At 44.8% G+C, this 24930-nt stretch overlaps 2 protein-coding genes across 2 annotated transcripts; both read right to left on the reverse strand.

Annotated features, from left to right (window-relative positions):
- On the reverse strand, positions 1-24552 carry LOC105034995 (glutamyl-tRNA(Gln) amidotransferase subunit C, chloroplastic/mitochondrial). The gene is made up of 5 exons (XM_010910368.4): positions 24270-24552; positions 24078-24118; positions 3023-3078; positions 437-491; positions 1-320 (listed from the first exon to the last, which is right to left on the reverse strand). The coding sequence occupies exons 1-5, from the start codon at positions 24480-24482 to the stop codon at positions 245-247; spliced, it is 441 nt and encodes a 146-aa protein (XP_010908670.3). The 5' UTR covers positions 24483-24552; the 3' UTR covers positions 1-244.
- Positions 3086-19292, reverse strand: LOC140855616 (uncharacterized). Its single transcript, XM_073251753.1, has 2 exons — positions 18243-19292; positions 3086-18135 (listed from the first exon to the last, which is right to left on the reverse strand). Exon 2 carries the CDS (start codon positions 14672-14674, stop codon positions 13679-13681), a length of 996 nt encoding a protein of 331 aa, XP_073107854.1. The 5' UTR covers positions 14675-18135; positions 18243-19292; the 3' UTR covers positions 3086-13678.
- Positions 24553-24930: the final 378 nt, after the last annotated feature.

Here is a 24930-nt window from a genome sequence, read left to right on the forward strand (position 1 = left end):
TAAACTGCTTATGTCGATGTCTTAACCATTAGATGCAACTAGGTAATTACAATATTCACATCAAACAGAAAAATTCAATAATGCCACCCAAGTGGGGCAAATTGACATGGAACACCAATGCACATAATTTTGCTGTAGTTGCAACCAACGCTTGCATAGAAAAAGTCAGATAAGCAGATAAAAATAATCATGAATTTCTGGTCAGCTTACAAATATATGTTATAAAGAATTGAAGCTTTAAATTTCATTCCTTGTTTAAGACTTTCGGAACTTTAATATATGGATCGCTGTAGCTTGGAACAGCAGATATTATTGCTTCCCTATATTCATGAAAACCAACAAGCTGGTTTCAGTAGGTGCATATTATCCTCTGAAGATAAGAAAATGTACGACAAGAACTAAAAGCATGTTCAGCTAAAAGCATGTTCTTTCTCACCTGTTCTCAAATGTTTCTGGAAAATCTTCTCTTGGACTGGCACTGACTTCAGTATCTGTGTTCCAAACTAAAGCATATTAGAAAAGACCAAACACATAATTACCAGTGCAAACTCATGCATAAGATTGGAAGAATGCCAGTGCATCTAATGTTTAACCTATACAACAATATAGCAGGGATAATTTGTCTTTTTTGTGATTTCCTTTATCAACCATATTTAATTTTTAATACTGATCAAGTTAGAGGACAAGTAGTTTACTATCATCATTACAAGAAAAGTGCTACTGTTTAACTCCTGAAATTATAATCCTTCACTGAGATTTTTAATCTTTGATCATGATATCTCTGATAGATACTACTCTAAGGAGTTCTTTTGCTTCATATGATAAATTTTTAGAATCCTGCTCTACGATGATTGCATATAATTTTATCAGAACAGTTGTTCAGCCCGAGGTCTTTAATAGCAAATCCTAACAGTTGATCAACTTCCAACAGAAAATTTGAGATGACATGTAACAAGTTATGAATATACTCAAGGAGCATTTGTAAATATACTCTGCTGGTTTTCTTTGTAGAAACACATTCACCACTTTTAAGTTAAAATCAGTCAGATTTATCGCCAGCCTTTGCAATTTTGCAGCGGGAGCATGCTACAATTTACATACAGTTATGTAGTGTATTTTGCTGATGCTGTATTATCTATGTTCTTTTTTCCCAGGAGAATAAACAATAACCTATCATTTATTACTGCTTACACCTTTTTTTTGATGAAAAAGGAGGCCAAAGCCACCAAATACCACTGCTTACACCTGACAGAATGATATGACACTATTTTTATGACTGCAAGAGGTGTTAGTCATCATCCATGTCCTGTATTTTCACTTTTAATCTTAGGTGAGGAAAGTCACAAGCACATCACTTCAAATCATTGGTAAATTATGGTCAGATCAAGTAAATGATGTGCATGCAAGTTGATGTAAATTCTCTCATGCATGTATTTCTTTTCAAGGGAGAGGACAGTGGTGGTGGCAGGGATTTACCATAATTATTCATAAAACAAGGTGGGAGCAAAAACTTTTCCAAGCAGCAATAACAAAATATAGGGATAGAACAAAGAAAGGATCCAAATGTGATGTATAGGTGAACCAAAGAGACCACATGTGACATATCCTAGATTAAGGATGTGTGCATCTGTGCTTCGTGAGGGTCTTGTAGTCTTTACATGCTTTACCCAAAAAATATGGTAGTGCCAATCATTTGGAGCAAGGTTTTACATCTTGACAGGACGGGGGACATCTCGATCGTCCCATTCCATTTTTATGAGAAAACAAAGTTAGGACTCCGAAACCCATTCATGTTAAGGGAGAAAAAGAAAAAGGAAAGAAAGATGAAGAAAGAGGAAAGAAAGAAAAAAAGATAAAAGAAAAAGAAAAAAAAGGAAGAAGAAAAATGAAAGAAAGAAATAAAGGGATAAGAAAAAGAAAGGAAGGAAAGAAAGAAGAAAGGAAAGAGAAAGAAGAAGAAAAGTAAAAAAAGAAAGAATGAAAGGGATAAGAAAAAGAATAAGAACCCGTTCTTTTGTGAATAAATATCATGAAAAAATTGATCAACTTTTTCATTGACTAACTTACCCATGTTCTCACGCTGATCAAGATAGATAAGTTACTTTACCATGGATAGCATTTACCATGATATGTAGATAAAACTTACCCACCTAAGGTGGCTAAATCATTTTCCATCAATCGAAAAAATAACCCTTTTAATTTATCCTAACATACCCTTAACCTTATAATCATAATATAATATATTATATTATAATAATAATATAATATATATATATAATAATAATATATATTAATATAATACGATATATCATACTATATTATTATATATAATAATATTATATAATATATTAATAATATTTATATAATAAAAGGTATCATGGAAAATATGGATAGATCTTAGTAACTTATCTAGAAAACTAGTAATGCAAAATAACATGGCTAACAGATTTTCAAGCCATTTTCCAATGCACAAAAGAACATGAGTAAATTATTTTCCTATCTAAATATTGCTTGAAAAATATCTACCTAAGAAAATATAGTTTCCTGAGTAAATTTTTTATCCTCAAAAGAATAGGATCTAAAGGGAAAGGAAAGAAAGGAAAGTAGAAGAAAAAGATAGAAAAGATAGAAAAGAAAGAGAGAGAGATGGAGGATATTTACTGGGATGTATGACTGGGACCACTGTTAGAATAGGATAAGATAGCAGGGCATCCCATTCCATAAAGAAACCTCCGTCCCACAAGATTTAAAACCTTGATCCAGAGAAAATTTGAAGGCTCCATAAGAGTTTTGAAGAATTGTAGTGATCCAGAAAATGTTAAAGACAAAAGGAACATTTTCCTTCAAAGTATTCTGTACCTCCATATAATCTAAATGTGTTGAAGTATCTTAAAACTTGAGCAAAAGTGTTTAGGCTTCACTAGAGGGAAACTTCATAACTGATCATTCATTTTAAGGTTTACACCAACCAGTTCAAACTTGTTGCAGCAAATGATAAATGCATCAAAGATTTTTTACATACCAGCTCGAAGTGAAGGTTCAATGCTTTCAAGATTGACAGCCTGAAGTTGTCCAAACCTGTTAAAGAGGAAAGAGATGCATTGGGGCCATTAGAGTCTGCATGAAGTGTGTTGAAGTATTAGCAAGGAATAATTTCCAGATACTATGATATAAAGAATAGTGAAGTTTAAAATTAATTTGTCATGTAAATTAGTGCTTTAAATATGTCTATTAATATATGAGTCATATAGTCCTGCAACATATGGCGATCATACAAATGATCAATGTGGAATCGTCAAAACAAGACCATCGGGCCAGTCTGCATGAAAGCCTGCATATTATTAAGTGGACAAGAAGCAACTGGAACACAAATATATGCAAGACATCCAAATTGATGCACAAAAGAAATCCTGTACTCACATACCCATGCATGCTACTCGCATACATGCATGAACAAACAAAGTATGGATTGAAGTATCATACAGTACCAGTCCCTACCGACATGGTGCCTAACATCACATCTGTTGTGCCAGGTGGACAAAAGACTTTCAAGCACAGCAAATAACTAAGCCAGTAAGGATGACATTCATGGAGCTAATAAGGTCCACGAGGTTACTTGTGTTGAAGATTATGAACATACAACTGGAGGTGATTTTAGCACATAATCAGAATAGCTCTTGAATTATACACAACTTTTGCCAGTAATTAACAGAAAAACATAATTTATCATTAACTGAAAAATGTTGAAGATTTTTGACTAAAAGGTTTCACAATAAGCACAAGATTTTTCCAATTATCACAAGAACATTAAGGAAACGATATACTAGAAGAATAGCTTCCGACCTAAAAAAAAAGGAAGATGAACTAAAAGATATATAAGCAACTGTGACTAAAAAAGGATCTTCAGAAAGAGGATGGAAAGACCTCAGGTAAGATGGATGGTAGATATGAAAAGAAACTTGAAGAGTTCCTAATAACACCAAAAGTAGCATTTAATAGGAATAATTTGCAAATGAGGATTTCTTAAATGGATCTTGATAGTTAGATAATGTTTGATTAAAAATAAATCTTTAGAAGAATGTGCAAATAATTAATGGACTTCTACTCCAAATTGAATATTTGTGGCCAAAAGATTAACATACCAAAATCCAAAATCGTTTTATACATGTAAAACAATGTATTTTTTTCAAAAAAAAAAAAAATAAATTATAGTGATACCCCTTTAACTTTGTGCGATTTACACTTACAGTTCTAATTTTTTTCAATTAGATCCCAAAACTTAGGTTTATGTTACAATATGGCCTAGCCATCCTCAACAACAACTGTTAAATTACTAATATACCCTCTCATTTTAAAATCAAAATAAACTATCTGAAAATTATAGAGACATCCCTTCAGAAAATCATGATTTTCATAGACACCCTAAAACCTTCAAAAGGTTACACTTGGTCCCTCCCATGGCTACAATATCTATAGTTACTTATGGGGTGAAATCCTTTATATTGACCATCCTACTTTATGGTGCTCCATTTCAGTGCCAACAAACCTCCTGTGACCATATTCAAGAGATTTGCAAGAGATCTTGATTGGAAAAAAAAAAATTTTCAAGATAAGGATAGGTAAAAGAGAGCAATCACATCCTTCGGATATATAGTTCGGGAAATGGAGTTAAATGATACACATCCTTTGAAAATGGAGTTTGGGAAAAAAAGGCATGGCTGAGATTTCTTTTCCGAGGTGGCAGCGACACCTCCTCCACCGTCGATGATTGGGATGTCGAAATCCAAAAAATCAAGATGCATTCATCCATCAGACTCTCCATCACCTTAGTAATAGAGATTTTATTTCTCTATTTCTTATTTTTTCTTCTTTGATTTCGTAGTTCCTGCTTTGTACAAATCTTGATTCTATTATGATTTAATAAATAGGTGGTTTTTGGCTTCTCCTTCATTCAAACAAAGAGAACTGAAGCTTCATTGGTCCAGGGGTTCCCCACTCTTCCTCCTCTATGCTTCCCATGGGGAACTTAGCTCCACTAGCAGATATCGATGGTTTTAGATCAAACTTAAAAAAATAAGACACAAGGGGTTTCAAATATCATTATGAACTGGAGAAAGTGAGGGTCCAAGGATCATCATTTGCATATAATCATGCAGCAGCATATAGCTTAACAAAACTCACAAAATCTCTTATCTAGTCAACCTAAAAATAGGAGAAATTTCTTGCTAATCTTACCAAAATCAGAAGACAAGCTAAGTCTATAGTTAGCTTTTTTTACCAAAGGGCTGCCCGTGGAGCCTGTCATCAGAAGGAGCTCCACAACACAAAAGGACAAAAAACAAAAGATCAAAAAGGTTGAAAATTTTAACAATAAAGGGGGATGGATCTCAACTCTTCTTTTCTAATTAAGCCACAGCAACTGCAAAGCAAAACTCAAGGCAAAAGAAAATAAAAAAAGGAGATAGATCTCAACTCTTCATCTAGAAATCCTTCCCCATGACTTCAGTAGAAGTATAAAGAGGGTGAGAGGAAAAAGAGAATCGTAAATAACATAACAATAAAACCTCCTAATTTATTGAACCACTTTATCATTAAATAAATAAAAAAAAGATTAAGACAGAGAACAACGAGGATCTATACTCAAGATGAAGAAGAACCATCCAATAGAGCACCGGATCCCTCACCTCCCATTGGATAACTCCCTGCCAGCAGAAAGAAAAAGGAATGGGGAGGAGTCATATGATGGCCACATGATCTCCTCCTTTCCCGCTAAAAAAGCTAACCTGTCTTCTAATCGAGGAAGGGTATTTATGGAATATAGTGCTTGAAGTCATATCACATGATAGTCACATGTTCACGGATCCGAATGCAGATGGATGGTAGAGGTACATTGCAACAGAAATCTAAGTTTTGGGGTCTAATTAAAAAAAAAAATAGAACTTTTAGTGTGCAAATCGTGAAAAGTTGAAAGAGTGTCACTGTAATTTATATAAGAAAAAGTAAAACAATTGATTCTAGTTGAAGCTTTAGAATGATGAATTAAGGAAGAAAAAAAACTCAAATGGAAACCGACAAAGTGGACATAAATGACCATTAGTATTATATATAGACAACGATGGAATTAAATAAACAAAGAGAAAACTACATTGATGAACTTCCAAAATTATTAATGCAAAACATGCAGATCTTGACTGTTGCTAATTAAATTATCAAAACCATTGTTAATGCAAAAATACCACTTCATTTATTGACTATGCTAACAATAATATGTCTAGTAATGAATTTTTGTTTTTAAAAAAAGGTGCCAATGCTGGTCCAGACCTAATGAAACAGGTGGAAAATTTAAGTTAGACTGCTAGCCAACATAAATAGAGGCTCAAATTATTGAAAGGAATTAATAAACAGTATTCATCAATCATCAGTGCTGCCCATCAATGGAGCAACTAGTTGAGAAGATAAATAGATGAGAATTAACTAAGGTGTCACCTGTAAGGAAGATAACATCACATAACACAACTATTGTGCATCACGAGCAAGAACTGGGTGAAGACCCACTTTACTTAAAAGAGTGCAATATTTATTACAAAGAGCAGAAAATTTGTCGATACAATGATGACATGGAGAATCAAGTTTATATTCTTATAAGAGACCAAACAGAAAGGAGGAAAAATTTAAGGAATTTGGTTACAAAAATCATAACAACTAATCTGTCTTCTGAGAAAAATCCTGTTACTTTACAAGATCTTGCATAGCAATCAGAATCTGAGAAGAATCAGATAAACCCTTTCTGGTAATATATTATGGACACTTTCTTCATTATTAACAAGGAGATATATAACTTCAGTAATTTTACAATATTATCATTGCATAATTGTATTATGAATGAAAATAAGACAAGCCTAGAAACAATATTTTAGTTGGGACAAGGCTTGATGGTTGTTGGTGTAGAAATCCGCCTGCGCCGGAGAAGCTGGAGTTGAGGAAGCCGCGGTCGCCGCCGGGACCTGCAAGGGAAGTCTAAACCGGAGGTGGGGTTGCTCCGGCAAGACCCTCCGACGCTCAAGTCAGTTCTCTGCCTCAATAAGAATGGAGTGCTCGAACGGAGAGTTTAGCAGAGTTTTGAGATAAGGCGAAAGGGCTTAAGGAATAACGTATCTGAGTCCCCCCTTTTATAGGCGGGGGAGGCAACGGACTGATGGCGACGTTTGTAACCGTCTGGTAGTGGGCCGCCCACGGTCAGGGGAAATGATTGCGAAAGATAATGGAGCAGACACGTGGGCATCACCTCGACTTGCCACGTGGAATCTGTTATGAGGGGTGGAGCAGCGTCCGTCGTCAGGAGAATCGCATGGTATCCGTCGCAGGAGGTGGAGCAGGTTTGTGGCCGTCACTGTGGCTTGCCAGGGGATAGTGGAGCTGTGCGGAATCCGCCACAGGAAGTGGAGCAGGGCGGCTATGGCTGCTGCGGCTTGTCAGGGAATGATGATACTGCGCGGAGTCCGCCACAGGAGGTGGAGCAGGATCGTGGCCGCTTTGAGGGCCTGTCAGGGGTCGTGGATCTGTCGATTGAAGCTCGGTAACGGCCGGAGCTCAGTTTCTGTTGAGGTGCGGGTGAGGTCCTCCTGGCGGTAGGGGTCGTGGGCCGAGCCCGGCTCCCGTAGGAGTCCGGGCGGAGCTGCTCTGATGTCGATGGCGGAGTCCGGCTCCCGTAGGAGTCCGGGCGGAGCTACAGCTGCTGTCGGCGGTGGAGCCCGGCTCTCGTAAGAGTCCGGGCGGAGCTGCGCTGCAAACAAAGTTAAGGGCGAAACCCGGCTCCGATAGGAGTCCGGATTGAGCTTACCAGCAGTTGATACTGAGAGCGGAGCCCGGCTCCCGTGGGAGTCCGGGCGGAGCTGTTCTGATGTTGGCGGCGAAGTCCGGCTCCCGTAGGAGTCCGGAGGGAGCTGCGCTGATGTCGTCGGTGGAGCCCGGCTCCCGTAGGAGTCCGGGCGGAGCTGCACTTGCTGATGGCGGTGGAGCCCGGCCCCCATAGGAGTCCAGGCGGAGCTGCACTTGCTGATGGCGGTGGAGCCCGGCCCCCATAGGAGTCCAGGCGGAGCTGCACTTGCTGATGGCGGTGGAGCCCGGCTCCCATAGGAGTCCGGGCGGAGCTGCACTTGCTGATGGCGGTTCCGCCGTGGGTTCCGGCTGTGGGTATTTTATACCCAACACCAGTCCCCCTACATCCGAGTTTTGAATTTCAAATGAAGGAAGTACACAGAAGTACAGCCGGAACCGTCCCTTCGAATCCCGCGCCCCGCCGCTCCCAGATATTTTGGTATTAAATGAGCGCGTGCCGGAGTCTTTTCGAGTTGGGGCGGTACGAGAGGACGCTTCGAATACCCCGCAGGTACGCTGGCCTAGGTACGGCGCAATTATGACCCTGCCAACTGCCAGCCGCCTTCAGCCGTCTGCCACGGGGAGTGGGACACGTGTCGGATGCGGACTGGCCCGGAGGGATTCGAGATCATTATGGCGCCGGATCCCAGGGTCTATTTAAACCCGTCCTCCCCCCTTCAGGTGCCCCACTCCGCTCCTGATTTCTTGCTGGCGTCTGTCATCTCCCCGAGAGTCTGCCCTAGCGAACGCCCTCTCGAGCCGTAGGCGCCTTCCGTTTCTCGCTCCCCAGGCCCCCAGAGCAAGATAGGTTAGTGCCCACCTTCCTCTTCTTACCGCCTAGGGTCCTCTCCTCCTTCCATTTCTTTTGTGTCTTCTCCTGAGTTGACCTCCGGCGTCTCCCTCCCTTCTCGGCTTGCTTTTCTAGGGTCCTTTTGGTTCTCCCCCAAAGAAAAATGTCTTCCGATTCTTCTGCCCCCGTAAGTTCTGGGAGTTCTTCTGCTTCCAACCCCCAGGCCCCTGTCTCTGCGGACGAACCCGCGTTCGGGGCAGGGTCTCGCCCGGTTTTCGCACCGGGCGCCATTCCTTGTTCGTCGACTCCGGACGAACTTCTTCTGATAAGGGCTCGGTACGGGATCCCTTCAGAGTACGACCTGGAGCTTCCTGGCCCCTCTGACCGGGCCAGCGCTCCCCCTCCTGGTCGCTTTTGTTTGTACCAGGAGGCATTCCGTGCCGGACTCCGGCTTCCGCTTCCTGCTTTTGTTGCCGTCTTCTTTCGTTTCTTAGACATTTCTCTCGCCTCTGTCGCCCCGAATTCCTTTAGGTTTTTGATAGGGTTTCTCTCCCTCTGTCATATAGCCGAGGTCCAGCCTTCTCTCTCCCTGTTCAGACATTTCTACACCTTCAAGCGCCATCCTTCAGCGAAGGACTGGTGGTACTTTTCCCCCCAGTTCGGTAAGAAGGGGTTGCTGAAGGGCGCCCCTTCTTCGATTCACAACTGGAAGGGGAAATTTCTCTTCATTTACTGTCCGACCCTAGAACTGGGCCTGCCCCCTTGGGGGTCTCTGAGGGATTCCGTCCGCCGGGCTCCCAGCCTGGGAGAGGACGACCTTCAGGCCGCCCAGAAGCTCCTGAGTTACCCCGCTCCTTCCCTTCCAAACCTACTGAGGGAGCAGCTTCTCTTCAACATCGGCCTGAGCCCTCAGGATCCAGCAAGTACACGTCTTTCCTTTTCTTGTCTTCTTCTTCCCTCTCTTTCTTTCTCTCTCCTTTTTCCTCTTTTTTCTTTCTTCTTCTTTTCTTCTTCTTCTTCTTTTTTTTTTTTTTTTTTTTTTTTGGACTGATTGGTGCCGCTTTTTCCTTCTTCTTTTCTTCTCCCTATTTTTTTTTTTTTTTTTTTTTTTTTAGCAATGGACGCCGAAGCCACACGGATGCTCGCCAAGGCCATGAGAGCCCAGAAAAAGAAGGGCGCGGCGACTTCTGGCTCGGCGAAGAGGGCCAGGGTGGAGGAGACGAGCTTGGCCGTGCCCGTCCAGGCTACTCCGGCAATCGACATTCCTTCGGATGCCGAGCCAGCGGCCCCCCGGGCTCCCCCAAGGAGCCCGCCGACCGAGGTCCCCATTCCGGAGGTCCGCCCCGCGGAGGCGCCCGCCGCGGGGAGGAGGAGAAAATCGGTGGCCCGTAGGCCGAGCAGCCACCGAGCCGCCGCAGACGAGTCCGTCTGCTCCGAGGGGGGATCGGAGAACCCCTTCAACGACAAGGCTCTGATCCGTCGGCTGCTCGATGGTTGTATTCTGCCCGATGTCGTGGAGAGGATCGACCGTGCTGATCCCGAGCAGCGGGCCTGGGACACCTTGGGGTCCTTTCTTGAGGTAAGCGGATTTTTATTTGCTCAGTTGCTCGGTCTTTGTTGTAATTCTCCATCTGTCCTTGCAGATCGGGCACCAGCTCTTCGCCTATGTCGAGGCGTCGGGCCGCACGGAAGGGATCTTCTTCGGGCGGAGAAGCGCTGCCAAGACGAGGTTGCTCGTCTTCAAGCGAAGACGGCCGAGGTGGCCGTCCTCCGGGAGGCCCTGGAGAGAGAGAGACAAGACCGGGAAGAGGAAAGACGAGTCCGGGAGGAGGAGAGGCGAAGCCTGGAGGAGTCGGCAAGGAAGGCGGAGGCCGAGGTCGCCCATCTGGCCGAGCAAACTCCGGTTCTGGTTTCGGAGGCCAGGACCCTTGCGGTGGAGTTCAAGACTTCCGCGGAGATGAGGGAGCTGAACGTCCAGTTCGGCCTGGAGGCGTTCACCAAGGGGTTCGAGCTCTGCCGAGAGAGGGTGGCCAGCAGATACCCCGACCTTGAACTCGGCTTTCTGGAGGAGTCTGACGACGAGGCCGCCCCTTCGTCCGCCGCTGCCGCAATCGCACCCCCCGCGCCGGGCTCTCCACCCCCTGCCCCCGAGGTCTGAGACCTCCGACCTTGTATCTTTCTTTTGTCGCCATATTTCCTTTCCGCTTGTCTTCAAAATTAATCAATAAAGTCGAACTTCTTATTGTGGATGGCCTTTCCTTCCCCCTGCTTCTTCTTTTCTGCCTTCTTGTAACGAGTTGGTCTCTGACGTTTGCATCTTCCGATGGCAGTGTCCCACCGAAGCACTTCCCTTGCCCCTGGGGTCCCGCTGAAGTCAACTATCCAACGGCTAAAAAAGGAGGTCCTCCACCTGACGAAGAAGTTAAAAAAGTCGGAGGGCGAGCTCCGCCAGGCGAAAAAATGCTATTCCGAGGCTGCCGCTGAGGCCGCCTACTTCAGGAGTCTCCAAGTGAAGGCAATCATCGACTACAGCCGGAGGAAGGCGAACTTCGCGAAGGAGCTCGAAGAATGCACGAAGAGCGCCAGCGACCGAACTTGGGCTCAAGAAGCCAGGATCAGCGCCCTTAAGGTGGAGCTGTCAGCTGCAAAGAGGAGGATCGGCCAACTGGAGGGGAACTCATCCCGGCTCACAGCGCGGGATGAGCAGATATGGTCACAAAAAGTTTCCGACCTCCAGAGGCAGCTTCAAGATGCTGAGGTGAGCCACGACGTGCAGCGGGCCAGCTGGCGCCGGCAGGTAGAAGAGTACAAGGGGAGATTCCGTCGATCGGCGGACGAGGTGATTCGTCTCCAGAGGCAGTTGGTTACTAGGGCGCGGCTTGCTAACGCCCAAGATAACGAAGAGCTCCAAGCCCTGAGAGGCACTGTCGAAGGGATTTCTGTCTCCCTTGGGGAGAAGACAGCCGAACTTCAACAAGTAAAAATCCAACTGGGACTCGAGCGGAAGGCCGTCGCGGACGCAGAGGCGGAGTCCGAAGTTTTGCGGAAGTGGCATCGGGAAGCGGAGGCTGAGAGCCGGCGACTTCGTCAGGCGCTCCAGGATATGCTGCAAAAGAAGGAAGAACTAGAGGAAACAGTGGAGAGCCTGAGGCAGTCCTGGTCGAGGGATGGAGGTGATCACCCTAGGTTAGAGGGAGCAGGACCTCCTTAGAGTTCTTTTGTAGTCACCCCCTTTTTGTAGCTGCCTCCTTTTCTTTTCTTGTCGTTTTGTCCCTCTTTCTCTGGCCGTCCTGGCCCTGTAGTACATATATCGGAAATGAGGAAAAAGCATTTTGTGTTACCTTGTCCGCGCGTAGCGCCAAATTGTCGTTCGTTGACCCTTTCTCGTCGTTTGGCCTGTTTGGCTTAGAGGTCGTCGTGGGAAGGGACTCTTCCCTTCCATCCGATCTCATCATGTGGCCAAGCCTCGCCACCATTCTTAACCCTTGCTGGCGAAGTAGCGGATGGAGCCCGGCTTTCTTGGCGGCGGAGCCCGGCTCCCGTAGGAGCCCGGGCGAAGCTTTCCTGGCGGCGAAACCCGGCTCCCGTAGGAGTCCGGGCGAAGCTTCCCTTGGCGGCGGAACCCGGCTCCCGTAGGAGTCCGGGCGAAGCTTCCCTGGGCGGTGAAACCCGGCTCCCGTAGGAGTCCGGGTGAAGTTTACCTGGGCGGTGAAACCCGGCTCCCGTAGGAGTCCGGGTGAAGTTTACCTTGGCGGCGGAACCCGGCTCCCGTAGGAGTCCGGGCGAAGCTTCCCTTGGCGGCGGAACCCGGCTCCCGTAGGAGTTCGGGTGGAGCTTCCCTTGGCGGCGGAACCCGGCTCCCGTAGGAGTCCGGGCGAAGCTTCCCTTGGCGGCGGAACCCGGCTCCCGTAGGAGTCCGGGCGAAGCTTCCCTGGGCGGTGAGACCCGGCTCCCGTAGGAGTCCGGGTGAAGTTTACCTGGGCGGCGGAACCCGGCTCCCGTGGGAGTCCGGGTGAAGTTTACCTGGGCGGTGAAACCCGGCTCCCGTAGGAGTCCGGGTGAAGTTTACCTTGGCGGCGGAACCCGGCTCCCGTGGGAGTCCGGGTGAAGTTTACCTGGGCGGTGAAACCCGGCTCCCGTAGGAGTCCGGGTGAAGTTTACCTTGGCGGCGGAACCCGGCTCCCGTGGGAGTCCGAGTGAAGTTTACCTGGGCGGTGAAACCCGGCTCCCGTAGGAGTCCGGGTGAAGTTTACCTTGGCGGCGAAACCCGGCTCCCGTAGGAGTCCGGGTCTTCCATTTTGCTTGAGCCGGCGCGAGGTTCTCGTTATCAGCCTGGCTTGTGGGGGCGCGTTAGGGCGCTGCAAGGCCTCTCCCCCCTCCGGTCTAAAAGAACCGGGCCTTCAACTTTGCTCATGTCAGGACGAGGTCCTCCTCCTGTTCCTGACATGGCCGTGGGGGCACATTAGGGCGTTGCAAGGCCTCTCCCCCCATCCGGTCTAAAAGAACCGGGCCTTCAACTTTGCTCATGTCAGGACGAGGTCCTCCTTCTGTTCCTGACATGGCCATGGGGGCACATTAGGGCGTTGCAAGGCCTCTCCCCCCATCCGGTCTAAAAGAACCGGGCCTTTGACTTTGCTCAAGTTAGGGCGAGGTTTTCCTCCTGTCCCTAACAGGGCTGTGGGGGCACATTAGGGCGTTGTAAGGCCTCTCCCCCCATCCGGTCTAAAAGAACCGGGCCTTTGACTTTGCTCAAGTTAGGGCGAGGTTTTCCTCCTGTCCCTAACAGGGCTGTGGGGGCACATTAGGGCGTTTTAAGGCCTCTCCCCCCATCCGGTCTAAAAGAACCGGGCCTTTGACCTTGCGCATGTCAGGACGAGGTTCTCCTCCTGTTCCTGACATGGCCGTGCTTTTGGAGAAATCATATCCGGTCATAATACATCCATGCTAGGTGGGAGGAGCATGTTAGCTAAAAAGAAAGGTAGATTCAAAGCGAAATAGTAAGCGATACATTTACAGTATTCCCGCTCCTTCTTGAGGCCCTCCGGCGACGGAGTCGATGGTCCCGATAGGAGGCCGGTCCCCGGGCTGCTCCTCCCTTTTCTGCAGTTCGGGCGGTGGGAGGGCTCTTGGCCGGTCTCCTCTACCCTCAGGCCGGCGGCGGATGAATCTGTCGAGCCGACCTCGCCGGATGAGCTCCTCGATCTCGTCCTGGAGCTGGATGCACTCTTCGGTGTCGTGGCCGTGATCGCGGTGGTAGAGGCAGAACTTGTTGGGGTTGCGCTTCCCGGGGTGCGTGCGCATCCTCTCCGGCCTTGGGAGCAGCTCCCTGACCTCCATCAGTACCTGGGCCTTTGAGGCGTTGAGGGGGGCGTAGCTGCGGAACTTTCCTGGCGGGGAACCCCGCCGAAACCTGTTGTCCGGGCTCCTCTGCCTGCGTGCCCGGGGGGGAGTATGGGCGCGCTTATGTCCAGGAGGGGACCGAGAGCGAGGCCGGGCTTCCTTTAGCCTCTTCTCAACTGCGGGCTTACTAGAATCTCCCGCCTGGCGCTCCCTCGCCGTCTCTTCATCCTTCATCTTGAAGGCCTCTTCCGCTCGGGCGTATCCTTCAGCCCGAGCCAGTAGATCAGCAAAATCCCTGGGGTACTTTTTCTCCAGGGAGTACAAGAGATCATTCTTCTGAAGGCCACCTTTCAGGGCGGCCATGGCAACCGACTGGTCCAAGTTCCGGACCTCCAACGCCGCGATGTTGAAGCGGTTGATGTAGGCCCGTATGGACTCCCCTTCCCTCTGCTTGATGTTGATGAGGGACTCCGAACCTTTCCGGGGACGTCGGCTGCTGACAAAATGGGCCACGAATTGGTGGCTCATTTGGTCGAAGGAGAATATGGTGCCCGGCTTCAGGGCCGAGTACCAGTTCCTTGCCGCTCCCTTCAAAGTAGACGGGAAAGCCCGGCACAAGATGGCGTCGGGAGCACCATGAAGCAGCATCAGCGTCGGGAGCACCATGAAGCAGCATCATCGTTCGGAAGGCCTCCAGATGGTCCACCGGATCCGACGTCCCGTCGTAGCTTTCAAACTGGGGGAGCTTGAAATTCGGCGGGATCGGTTCCTGCATAATCATTTGGGAGAAGGGAGGGTCAGTGCAGATATCCTCACCGTAAGCGGGAGGCGCATGGCGGAGTTCTTCGATCCGCCGGTTCATCTCCTGGAGCCTCCGGTCCAGGAAGTCCTCTCGACTCCGAGTCTCGAGGGTCCTTTGGCAGAACGGGGGCAGGGATCTCCCAGGGGTGGAGTCGTGGTCCGATTGAGGGCTCTCCACCCTTGGATTCGCCTTCCCGGGAAGGACGGGGCGGCTGGCCCAGGTGGCCCGCCCCACCACCGGGTTCTGGCATTCCGGAGATGCCCCTTCCGGATGCGCTGACGCCTGCGGCGGCTGCTGCTGCATTGCCTGTACGGCCTCGACGAGGCCCTTGACCTGCTGCGCCAGCAAGTCAAACTGCTCCGCGCCGACCGCCGTCGCCGGAGGGGGAGGAGGAGCTGGCTGAGAGACGGGAGGGGAGGCCGGAGCCTGAGACCTGGCCGCGGAGGCCGTGGACCGTCGGGTGGACGCCCTGCGCGGAGGCATCGGGTGTCGATCTCGCGGGGGAGGATTAGGAGTAGATGACGGAGAGATGGCCGGAGACGGCTCCGTCGAGCGCTCCTTCAAGAACAAGGGTGCTGCGAAGACACAGGCCCTTCCTCTAGCGCCAATCCTGTTGGTGCAGAAATCCGCCTGCGCCGGAGAAGCTGGAGTTGAGGAAGCCGCGGTCGCCGCCGGGACCTGCAAGGGAAGTCTAAACCGGAGGTGGGGTTGCTCCGGCAAGACCCTCCGACGCTCAAGTCAGTTCTCTGCCTCAACAAGAATGGAGTGCTCGAACGGAGAGTTTAGCAGAGTTTTGAGATAAGGCGAAAGGGCTTAAGGAATAACGTATCTGAGTCCCTCCTTTTATAGGCGGGAGGCAACGGACTGATGGCGACGTTTGTAACCGCCTGGTAGTGGGCCGCCCACGGTCAGGGGAAATGATTGCGAAAGATAATGGAGCAGACACGTGGGCATCACCTCGACTTGCCACGTGGAATCTGTTATGAGGGGTGGAGCAGCGTCCGTCGTCAGGAGAATCGCATGGTATCCGTCGCAGGAGGTGGAGCAGGTTTGTGGCCGTCACTGTGGCTTGCCAGGGGATAGTGGAGCTGTGCGGAATCCGCCACAGGAAGTGGAGCAGGGCGGCTATGGCTGCTGCGGCTTGTCAGGGAATGATGATACTGCGCGGAGTCCGCCACAGGAGGTGGAGCAGGGTCGTGGCCGCTTTGAGGGCCTGTCAGGGGTCGTGGATCTGTCGATTGAAGCTCGGTAACGACCGGAGCTCAGTTTCTGTTGAGGTGCGGGTGAGGTCCTCCTGGCGGTAGGGGTCGTGGGCCGAGCCCGGCTCTCGTAGGAGTCCGGGCGGAGCTGCTCTGATGTCGATGGCGGAGTCCGGCTCCCGTAGGAGTCCGGGCGGAGCTGCAGCTGCTGTCGGCGGTGGAGCCCGGCTCTCGTAAGAGTCCGGGCGGAGCTGCGCTGCAAACAAAGTTAAGGGCGAAACCCGGCTCCGATAGGAGTCCGGATTGAGCTTACCAGCAGTTGATACTGAGAGCGGAGCCCGGCTCCCGTGGGAGTCCGGGCAGAGCTGTTCTGATGTTGGCGGCGAAGTCCGGCTCCCGTAGGAGTCCGGAGGGAGCTGCGCTGATGTCGTCGGTGGAGCCCGGCTCCCGTAGGAGCCCGGGCGGAGCTGCACTTGCTGATGGCGGTGGAGCCCGGCTCCCGTAGGAGCCCGGGCGGAGCTGCACTTGCTGATGGCGGTGGAGCCCGGCTCCCGTAGGAGCCCGGGCGGAGCTGCACTTGCTGATGGCGGTGGAGCCCGGCTCCCATAGGAGTCCGGGCGGAGCTGCACTTGCTGATGGCGGTTCCGCCGTGGGTTCCGGCTGTGGGTATTTTGTACCCAACAATGGTCATGATTATCTATATGTTAAAGATGAGTAAGACAAAGAAGTTAATTTCAGATGCAACTGAACAGGGACTTCATTAAGAAGTTATTTTAAAGAGATTTAAAAGAGCAACCATAAGGTAGTTGTGGGATATGTCTTCATTTAGTTCGAAATTGAGAAGGGTAAGGCACTAGTCTTGCTAAAATATCAATTAAGATTAAGAAATTATTACAGAAATTTGTTTAAGATGATTTGTGATATAGAAAATCATGAAAATGTCAAATAATCTTAAACCTACAAAAATGATACATAATTGCACTGTTGTGGAATTATGATTAGACAAACTTTTAGGAAAGAGTAACAGCACAAAAGACTAAGAAGAATAACACCAATCCAGAGAGCCATACTGGATTCACTAAAGGAACATCGGTAATTAAAATCACACTTTAACTTTTTCATGTGTTAATCATACTTTAGTTAATCATTAAGCTAAAACAAATTTTAGTCATTAGGATTATCTTACATAATAGCTTGCTATCTGTCCACATCGAGCTCTAAAAAAATTCAAAATTTGTTATTTCAGAAAATATTTAACTACCTTCATTATAAGAATATCTTTAACTTGGATAAGGAATAGGAACAGAAAAACAGATTATTAAAGCAATGATCATAGTTCTCAATGTAGGTAACACAAGCAGAAATTAGTAAAAGTTCAAGTTTTTATATTCTTTGTTGGAGAACTCAATCGAAGAACCATATATCTTTCTTTGGAGCAATTATACATGGCAGAAATGGTTGTCAAACTAATTTCCAAAAGCAACCACGGTAAGATCATGGAGCATATATTCCTTTCTTCTTGCAGTCTTGTTATGAATGGCAAAATATAGATATCGTGTTCAAATGTCAGCATGTCATTTTGTATGTAAACCCTATGCTATTGAACCAACTTTTTCAACGTTGCTTTTAAATATTTTATAAATTATAATTAAATTTCTAGATGAGCTAAAATCTATGATTGAGAAAGTAATTGCAATTTATGGGCAATCTAAACTTGACTATCGGATTCACATTCAGATTACCACATCATCTAATAACCTTTGCTCTGCATTACTATTTTCTTCTATAATACCTATCTATAGCCATGTTATTCACATACTCTCTATCCGAAACTTAATTCTGATGATCTACTGATCTATACAAGCTGCCTAGAGATATCTAAGCTCTCTAATGCCATTTGGAGTTATGAAATCTATATCATCTGATGAGACAGCTTTTCTAAGATCCCTTGACAATATAGAATTTGCTAATTATAGCATCAAACCAATTCTGGAATAGTTCTTTTATTCAATTTTTATGGTTCTACTTCCTACGTAAGTTTTAACACCGACAAGATTATAGTTTACAAATTTTTCCCATCCTTGCTTTTGCTCCCACTCTGGACTTTATATAGTTCATTCTTCAACCTACCATCCACAAAAATCATTTTCAATGAGTCATAAGCTTTCTCAGCATTAATCCCACAGCTTAAAAAGTGGATAGGTAATACAATGAAATATTGATGATCACCAACCGGATTAATATGCAATAAAAACTAGTACACCCATCTTGCTGATCTTCATCAACCTCTCCACCTGGGGACTGTAACCATGTCATTGGCTCTTCCCAACCTTGAAGAAACCAAGGTACTAGATACTATTTAACGTTGCAAAAGACAAGCTCCTCTATGCAAGTAAAAGAAATCTAAAATAATAATAGTTTCTAATATAATACATTATTGAATTTCGTGAAAAGACACCCATGTATATGGAATGCATATGTAAACTTATTTTGGACATCTTCATCAGAAATAGGTATCAATATAGTGTAGGTAGGGAATTTCCTTCAGAGGTTCGCAATCCCAATGTCAGACACTATATTGGTATTATGTTGCTACAATAGCTGTGCACGCCTAGTTGGTTTAGCATATTGACACTTGGTACACCTTCCATACCAAGTATCAATATGGCATGGTACGCCTAGTATAGGATAGTACACTACACACGGCCCCTATGAACCTTGATTCACTCTTACGAATGGAGCAAGATATCTATGGGATATTCCCATGATTAGGAAGCTTTTAAGGGAAACTAAATTAATTTCAGCAAGCTTAACTTTGGGTAAATCAAGGGTGCAAGTTTTTGAAAGTCATAATACAAATTTAAGACTTGTGTGATGCACAATATACATTTTGATCATGGAATGGGACCACGGAGAATTGTGGATAAGTAGGAGTTATTGAAACCTAGTTGGGAAACATTGGCAGTAGAGAGGTGGGGAATTGTGGAAGACCTTTGTGAGATAGTTTAAAGGTGAGGCGAGCGTGTTGGGGCCAGCAAGGAGCACTAGGAATCTTTACCTTAGGCAGCTTCATGGTTGATTTTCTTCCTTGTTCTATGAATTTAGATAATCACCGTTGGAATTCGAGGTTTGGGACATGCATATGTGTTTTAAATTTTTTTTTTTTAAACACCGCAACGGAATACAAGATTAAAACACTTTTAATCTGAATTATGCATGCATAAAAATATAAAACCACAAGGATCTAGTTCATGTGCTGAAATTGACATATGCTGAAATTCAGATTGTGATCAAATCGCATACCTGTTTCGCAGTCCCTTTCTTCAAATCTGAATCTGAAAGAGAAGAAATTTTCTTCTAGCCGCACAAATGTCCGACCTCTACGGATATCCACTCAAGATCAGCCTGGAACAACCCTCTTCAAATTGAATTTTCTTCTCTAAGAAAATTCAGCCTGCTGAATCTGAACGAAGCCTGGATCGCGATCAACACTTGATCTCTTTCCTTGATCTTCTTCTTCTCCTCTTTTCTAATCTTTCTCCCTTGCCATATGCTGCTGCTACAACCTTGAAACCAGGACCTTGGACGTGGGAGACTTGGGATGTCCCAAAGGTTGGGGCGTGTGGGACCCCAAAGGGAGAATAGAAAGGGAGAGGAAGAGAGGGCGTGGGGAGATTTTTTAGGTATAAGGGACTGCTGGTTTGGATGCTCTCGGGATCTTTGGGGAGATCCCTTTAAATAGGCATGAGGATTGAATCCTGTTCAATCTCATAATACAAGTCTTACTTGCATTGGATTTTCTAATAACTTAAGTTATTTAACTTACATTAAGAATCCTATTAGACGCTAACTCTTGGAGCCCTTGTATCCAATTAAACACACCCTCTTTTGCACCCAAGGGATGCCTCATATCAGATTAATAAGCCCTCTAATCATAGGACACGCCCAACTTGATCAAATCAAGATGGAGCCCCATAATAACTATCAAGAAAAATTAATTAGGAACTTGCACCCTAATTTAATTGATCCATAACCTTAGACATCCAACAATTGGAGTCTCATGAATCTAATTCATGTAGATTATTAGTAAATAATTAAGTTTGAATTATCTTATCAAATAAGAAATCCTAACGGAAAGAGGAATTGGATCTAACCATGTGCTAGCAAGGTTACCTTGAACCCAATCAGATTTTTCTAAACCTAATTGACACTTCATAAACTCAATTGCTAATTCCAGACCTTATTCCTTTGTTGTGTGATCCTATGAGTTCAATTCTATCTGGTAGTGAGATATACAATGATCTCTATCAAAGTATCATTGAAACTCTTTTCAATAGATCGGAATAATTCTACTCTAACTCATCAAGGATTGTCGATCCAGAACAATCCTAGTGAGATCTCACAATCCATCAGTGACACCTAACAGTATGTAGTGACAATCCAGTAGAACTGAAATGAATCTCTAGGTGTAGTTAACGTGTGATTCAGTCCCTCTATCGTGAGTCCCGACTAGATAGCAGATTATGGATAAATCGTCAAACCCCAACACAGTCATATGATAGATTTGATTAGCTCAAGTCCAATTGTAACTTCTATGAAAATTTTTTTCATCAATCATACTACTGTGGCCATAGATTCTCGAACTTAGCTTCTCAAATCCTATAGGACTACTCTTTTCTATCAAGATTGATAGATCCCATCTTAATGTGCATCTTACCCCTACAGTGGACCAACTATCGCCAACATCTACTACAAGGGCTCATTGAGACCTATATTTATGTGTCAGTCAAACTCCAGCAGCCTCACTGCAGGCAGTAGTATAATCTCAGGTCAAAAGATCATTCACATAACTACAGTATCGAGATGATCACTGACGATCGAGTAGAAATCCAAGTGATCTCTTGTATGGTCACGCTTAGTACTAGTTATTCTCTAACAACTACCCGCACTCATCGTTCAGTGTTTCTACACTGTAGACCAGAGACTCATCTATCCCAAATGAAGCGATCTATGCGTCAGTCTATCCGGATCGATCATCGTCCTCATGATGATCATATGACCGAAAGCATTTAGGAATTAAATACATGTCTCTAATTCTCAACACCTTGAGAATATGTATCAAAACTAATTTCATGGACGATTCAAGGACACATCATACTTGAATGAAGAATAAATTTGCCTTTTTATTGATCAAATCAATGTGTTAAGTACAAACTTGTGTCTTAGAGTTATTACAATGTGTCAGCTATATTGGCTTCTAGGACATACATCTAACAATCACTACCCTTAAAATTTTTTAGCTTTAGAAGTCTAGGCCAAAAAGATCAGCAATATTCACAAAAAATAAAGAAAATCAACTTTGCAGCCACACCAACATTTAAGTCTCATGCTCCAAGTCATGTTCTGGTGGTTGTAATGAAACAGGATTAGAGCCATACCCCAACCTGCCTGATGGCAAATAGTTAATCCCCTAATCCCAATCCTATCAGAATAATCCTTTCTAAATAACATCCATCAATATACATTTCCTATCCAGGATCCTCAAGCACACAATCCGAAAGATGTATAAATTATTAATCCTCTTCTTTCATAAAATCTCTCTTTCATAGGCCCTTGGAAGGGATTCTTAGACTTCTCTATCCCAACACTCATCGGGTTCTGCACTTTGCCTCACCTCTCTATCTCGCAACAACCTTCCGAAGTTTCCTGGTCTTCTTCCACTTATGTTTCCACACTAGATTCCAATACACTTGCCATCTCCTTCCCGTTTCCCCTTCTTTCCATTGTTTGAATATAGAAAGAAGAAGTTTCAGTTCTGAGCAAATGGTGGAAAACCATGATCTATTTAAGGGAAATCATTGTCCACTGACCCAGTACCGGGTACCATACCTCATGTAGTGATTTAAATTGTTTCCATCAGCCCTAATAACCTCATGTTCCCTTCCATTCAGAGTTCTTTCCTTTGCACCATCCATTTATGCATGAACTACCTTCTAGATACCTGCCTGTGCAATAGTTATCACAAAGTAATTGCACTGTGTATTTGATTCATGTCTGTTATGGTGGTTTTGCTAAGATGGCACATAGATATACTTAGCATGCCAAAATCAAGGGAGCATTATTTTAACAAATTGTTGATTTATGATGAATTATAGTGTGAACAGTTTACTTTTTCTCAAAAAAAAACCAACCTAATTTAAGCATTTACATAATGAATCCATGGCCCATTTCTTAATCAAACATTATTTCATGATATCTGATTTCATATCTAGCATGTGCAATGCATATGCACTTTTCTAATGTTAGATGTAGCACCTTTATGAGGAGTCATCTTTTCCTAAAGATGTATCTTATAATAAAGAAAAGGAGATGAGCATGTAGTTTCAAAACCTGGATTATTCATGTAATCCAACTCGTGCTCAGAATTGTGTTGGTTATGAAATTCAAACATGAAGATCTTTCAAGAATGAATTAATATGAAAGTTATTTTTTACTTTCATGTCACTGATCATCTAGCCTAAAGACTTAACAGCCTGCCATGTTGACCCTACACAAAATAGCACAAAAGGATTGTCTAGAACTGCTATAATCCTAAAAACTAAAATTGGGTATAATATACATCAAATGATACAGAAACTTTTCTCTTAAAATAGTATTGATTTAGAGGCTTTTGCATATGGCCCCAACATTTTATTGAAATTACATATAACACCTAATCTTATTGCCATTTATAAACCAATCTAGAAAATATTCAAGATATATTGCAAGAAACACCTTGGGTTAAGTTTCCATCCTCAGGGTGAAGACATTGTTCTAGATATTAGGTAGTCATGGTATATTCTAGTACAAAAGTAATGCCCCCCTCCTTTTTTCTCTCTCATCTTTGCCCTCAAGTGCAGCCTCAAAAAGCATAAAGGAAAAGCCCATGAGGATTTATTATATAAAGAAAATAATACAATACAAGAATCAAGTGATATGTACCTCTAACAAATTGATCCACAAGCAATACAACGAAAGAGATGCTTGTAAAGCATTAGTAAAATTGAAATGTATCACTGATGTTATATAGAACTAAAGGACGTGGTAGAATCAAGATTTTTGGACTCATAAACTTAATCCCATGCTCCAATAAGCCCCTCTCCTTTTTTCTGGGATGCAAACGCATAAAGAAACAAATAGTTTCCAACAAGCTTCCTGCGCCCCCCCGCCCCCCCCCCCCCCCCCCGAGCTCTTTTCCACTTCTCCCTGCACATCTATATACCAGACCATGCCACTCTTTAACACTTCGTTACACCCCCAAACCACACTTAGATAGCAGAACTTCCAAAGATGACATTGTGATATCAAGCAATATACAAGAATTGAAGGCCACAATTTGAGCACACTACAGTGAAGCCTAGGAATGGTGACAAGGTTAGATGAATTAATGGGTTAGAGTAGCATCAACATGCCATAAAGGACCCCCAACAATGTCAATGGTTTTGATTAAAATTCTAGACATCTCTGCAATGAACGGTACTGCATCCATATGTTACATGTTGTGATCTCCTTGTATAGCAATCATAAGTATCTAGATTGCACGTTGCATATTATAATCTTAAGTTTCAAAAGTATTTTTTGATATTTTAAAATAACAACATACATGTATACCGACAAATAATGTTCCTAAAAGTCAAATAGCTAAATTTATATAAATTGATTAAGAACTCGGTCCTCTTACCTTCTTGCAACGAAAATTTAGAAAAAAAAATGAACAATTGAAACGTGAGAAACAAAATCAACCCAATTTTGATCCTACAGTCTTAAGTTCAACTTAATGTTAATTCTAGGGGCTAGGGCAACAGCTGTAATTTAGCCTAAATGAACCCCCCTATATGATGAGCAGATGGTCAATTAGCAAGCCCAAAAATGTATCAACCCATTTATGTTTATGTGGAAGCATATGATCTGACATTATTAATCATCAAAACTTAAACATATTTGCACTTGCATGTGCGTTTTCACAATTATATGTATGCATATTAAGATTTCAAAAGGGGGTGAGAGAGAGAGAGTTCCTCATACATACCAGTCTATTACTTGGCTAATCTTGGGCTCAAACTCTTTTACCTACAATCAGGAAAAGGCAACAGAGGAGGGTGAGAAAAATATCTGAGCATTGAAGCAAAATAGGCAAGCAAGTTGAGAAATTTGCATGGAGGATCGAGAGAGAGAGAGAGAGAGAGTTGAGGACAGTTAATGGCGGGGAAGTAGAGAGTACCTCTTGCGAGGAGAGGGAGATGCGGGCGGTATCGGCAAGGCGAGGCACATCTGGGGGTTGGAGGGCCGCCGAGCAGCGATGGACGGTTGACGACGACAAGCGAGAGCGAGAGCGATGCGCGGCACAGTTTGGCCACGATCTTAGTGGCGATCCCCACAAGACCAACCTGCAGAGGGCGATGGCGCCGCTTCCGGCCGCCACAGAAAACAACATCAGCCGCGCTTTTCCTTATCCCGTTTTCGCGTCCCCTTGGATCGATACCATCCCATTCCATCTCAAAGGGAGGATAGGCATGACGAGGATAAGTAAAGGTTATCCCCAATGATAGTGTTTGGTGGTCATTATTTTAGGTAGAATAAGAATTTATTTCATCTTAATTCCCCCAAACATCTTCTAAAGTGATAATATCGATTTCGATCAATCCATATTAATTATGCATTAATTATACTTTATTTCCATCTATCTTGAATAAGCTATTCCATATTAGACTATGAAATAACCTATTTTAGATCTTTAATAAAAATTAATTATACTTTATTCTAGATTAGAAAATAATACTGCATTAATTACATTTTATTTCTAGTGAAATAGCAGATTTCCAACTAAACAGAAAGCTAAAATAGATGTAGTGAATAGTTATTCTCCAAAAATTCATATTCTT

The sequence above is a fragment of the Elaeis guineensis genome, chromosome 2 (genome assembly GCF_000442705.2).
Source record: "Elaeis guineensis isolate ETL-2024a chromosome 2, EG11, whole genome shotgun sequence".
In the NCBI taxonomy this organism is placed as follows: domain Eukaryota; kingdom Viridiplantae; phylum Streptophyta; class Magnoliopsida; order Arecales; family Arecaceae; genus Elaeis; species Elaeis guineensis.